Source organism: Dermacentor andersoni, chromosome 4 (assembly GCF_023375885.2).
Source record: "Dermacentor andersoni chromosome 4, qqDerAnde1_hic_scaffold, whole genome shotgun sequence".
Classification (NCBI taxonomy): domain Eukaryota; kingdom Metazoa; phylum Arthropoda; class Arachnida; order Ixodida; family Ixodidae; genus Dermacentor; species Dermacentor andersoni.
The window spans coordinates 158690597-158693631 of NC_092817.1; the positions used below are offsets into that span (position 1 = coordinate 158690597).

Genomic DNA, 3035 nt, shown 5'->3' on the forward strand with positions numbered 1-3035 from the left:
CGGTCTTGCGGTCACGTACGCAGGTACCGAAGCTGTGTCGTTTTCTACCGTGTTCCAGCGCGTGATCATGTCCCGCGATCCGCTTGTTCTGCCTCAGTATTCATGTAGCACTGAATTGTACCGCTAGTCATGTTTCCTTGTGCACAGAGCGCAAAATCGTGCGCTGCGCGAAGCGATAACAGGTCGCGCGCAACGCCGCCAACGGAAGTCCGTATCGCCGAAAACAAAAAGCGAGCAGAAAAAGAAAAGTGAAGGCGGGGCCCGTGACGTATGTGTCACGCGATCCTCGAGGTCCGGCATGGGAGAACGCAGGGAAGGAATTTCGCTTGCGGAAGCTAGACGAAGCGAGTGGAGAGAGAGTCTCGCTATGCAGTGGAGCCCGCCTGCTGAAATCATGAGTTCGCGGCACTGAAATATTTTTATGTAGGCTATTAATGAACCGACGTGAAAAATTTTTGCGGCAGAACGCTCCCTAGAGGACACGTGACAACTTCCAGCGTATAATCAAAATTTGCTATGGGGCCTGGTGAGGGGCCCTTTAAAGAACCCCTGGAGGTCGAATTGATTCGGAGCCCACCACTACGGTTGCGCTCAAAGCCCGTATGTTCCTTTCGTACGTTAAAATCTATCTATCTATCTATCTATCTATCTATCTATCTATCTATCTATCTATCTATCTATCTATCTATCTATCTATCTATCTATCTATCTATCTATCTATCTATCAGCCAGCCTTTCATTGATTGATTCAGTCGATCAGTACATGAATGAGTCAGTCAGCCTGTCAATCAATCTTCCCACAGCGACCAACGCGCCGCCCGCGAAGGCCATCACGCTCGCAACCAGTGGTCCGAGGGCCGAGATGGTCATCGGCTGCGCAAACTGCGAGTCTCGATGGCCGCTGGGAGGTCGGCTAGTGTGGCGCACGGCGCCAGGGCAACCGCCGGCCGGAGGCAACGACGAGTCCGTCCTGTCGGACTTCCCGGACATTGCGATAGACGTGCCCGGCACCTGGACGCTATGTCCCAGGCTCAACGTGCTCGTGCCCACAGCACCCGAGCGCAGCGCGCAGCGGAGCGCCATCCGCGCCACCTGGGGCTGGCTGGGCCAGTACCCCAACTGCACCCTGCGCGTCGTCTTTCTCCTGATACTGCCGGCCGAACGCAAGGAGGTCGCCGCCATCAAGGTGAAGTTTCGTTTGAGCGACGTGCTTGTACGGTCGTTGTACATCCATCAGGAAATGAAATCGGAAAGGAAAAGTTTGGCGCTAATTCAAAGCGGTTGTTTGAAGAAGAGTGTCCGAGAACAGTTATAGGGCTATTCCGGTGACGATGGGGATTAGTAATAATAATAATAATAATAATAATAATAACAACAAAAGCTATTTCTGATCGTATGATCATGATGGCGGAGCAAACACTAAAAGATAGAGAAAAAAACCGGCAGCTTGACAAAAACTCGACTCCTGAAACTCCCGCTGACAAGCTTCTCAACAAGAGCGAGAGCGAACGCTCAAAGGTTGTGCTGAGAGTTGCAGACTGCCGGTGAGGGACGCTTTTTATACCTTCTTTCCTACCCCCCCCCCCAATGTTCCCTTTTTAAGGTTCAGTAGCTAGGGCATTTACAACTGCCATGCAAAGGGCACAACTACAGTTCATCATCATCATCATCATCATCATCATCATCATCATCATCAGGAACACAATCGACCCGGAGATACAGGGACTAGACTCTCGCTTGCAATGGCTTGCGGCCGGCGCTCGGTACATTTCGGGGCTCGCTCCTATACTATGTGCCTATGCGCTCGTTCAAATTTGTGCACTCGTTGGGCGTCTCGCCGTCTTCCATGTCCGCATTGTCGTCGTCGTTTCGGCCTGCTTACACTAATTGTTTGCCACAGAGGACAGTCGTAACCCTTCATATAATTTGGGCTGGAAAACATGTAACTCATCGATTTCCCGCGCTCTGCTTGCTCACTTCGCAAGAGGTCGCATACGTGAAAAACAGTGTAGCCTGGCTCTATACGCCATTGCGCGCAAAAGAACGCGACAATATTATGGTTGTGCTTTCCTCGTGCATAATAACCCGGCGTCGGTTTTGAGGATTCACGTGTGCCATCCCCATTGCCAACTTTGCGCAGAAGGAGTACCAAGTATTCAAGGACATCGTGGCCCACAAACGGGCATCCGGCGTGCGCCTGCAGCCGTCCTCGACGGCTGCGCTGATCGTCGAGTGGGTGCCCATGCACCTGCACGCACTGCAGTGGGCCGTGCGCGTCACCGACGACACGCACGTGCGAGTGCTCGCGCTGCTGGACGTCCTGGAACGCTGGGCGCCCGGACCGCGCGTGTTCGGCCGCGCCTCTGCGGACCGCGGTCACCTGGAAGGCTGCGCGTACGCGGCCAAGTCCCAGGACTTCCTGCGCCTGCAGCCGGCCTTCGACAGCGAGAGCCTGGACCAGGACGAGGGTCTTTTGGTCACGGGACGCCTGGCGCGGCAGGCGGGACTCGTCCCGACGCACCTGGACGGCGTTGGACCGTGCGGTGACGGCGAGGCGGCCGCGGTCGTAAACGAACGCTTTCGGACCGGCAACTTCTCCGCGACCTACCTGACGATGCGAGGACTGTCGCCCGAGCAGATGGCCGCGCTTCATAGCGGCCAGCGTCACGAGCGCTGACACACTACGAACGCGAGACCCGAATGCATTCGGGTCGTGCAGCGACCACTTCATTTGTATTAAACGACGCAACATCTCTTTCCTTGTGCACATGTGTGTGTGATGTGCTTGAAGCACTATGTATCAATAAAATTCAAACGATAGCCACTGATCTTATTATAGGGCAAAGACTACAGCGCAAGGTCAGATGTTTCCCTGCGTCTTAAATGAGAACGCATACCAGCTAGCATTTACGACTGTGCTACAACCACGTAACAAGCAGTCTTCAAAAGATATGCGCGCCATATGCGCTCATGTAAACACGTATAGCGGCTAGCAGACAACGCGATGCGCCATTCACAATTTATGCGTGTTTCAG

At 53.9% G+C, this 3035-nt stretch overlaps 1 protein-coding gene across 1 annotated transcript; it reads left to right on the plus strand.

The window, feature by feature from the left end:
• Positions 1-809: 809 nt before the first annotated feature.
• Positions 810-2752, plus strand: LOC126537980 (uncharacterized). The gene is made up of 2 exons (XM_050185097.3): positions 810-1186; positions 2141-2752. The coding sequence occupies exons 1-2, from the start codon at positions 863-865 to the stop codon at positions 2675-2677; spliced, it is 861 nt and encodes a 286-aa protein (XP_050041054.3). The 5' UTR covers positions 810-862; the 3' UTR covers positions 2678-2752.
• The last annotated feature ends 283 nt before the right edge of the window (positions 2753-3035 follow it).

Bases quoted from the DNA above. Each gene is read 5' to 3' on its own strand.
- LOC126537980 (XM_050185097.3), top strand. From the start codon at position 863: ATGGTCATCGGCTGCGCAAACTGCGAGTCTCGATGGCCGCTGGGAGGT. The intron at 1,187-2,140 runs GTGAAGTTTCGT...AACTTTGCGCAG, and splicing joins AGGAGGTCGCCGCCATCAAG to AAGGAGTACCAAGTATTCAA.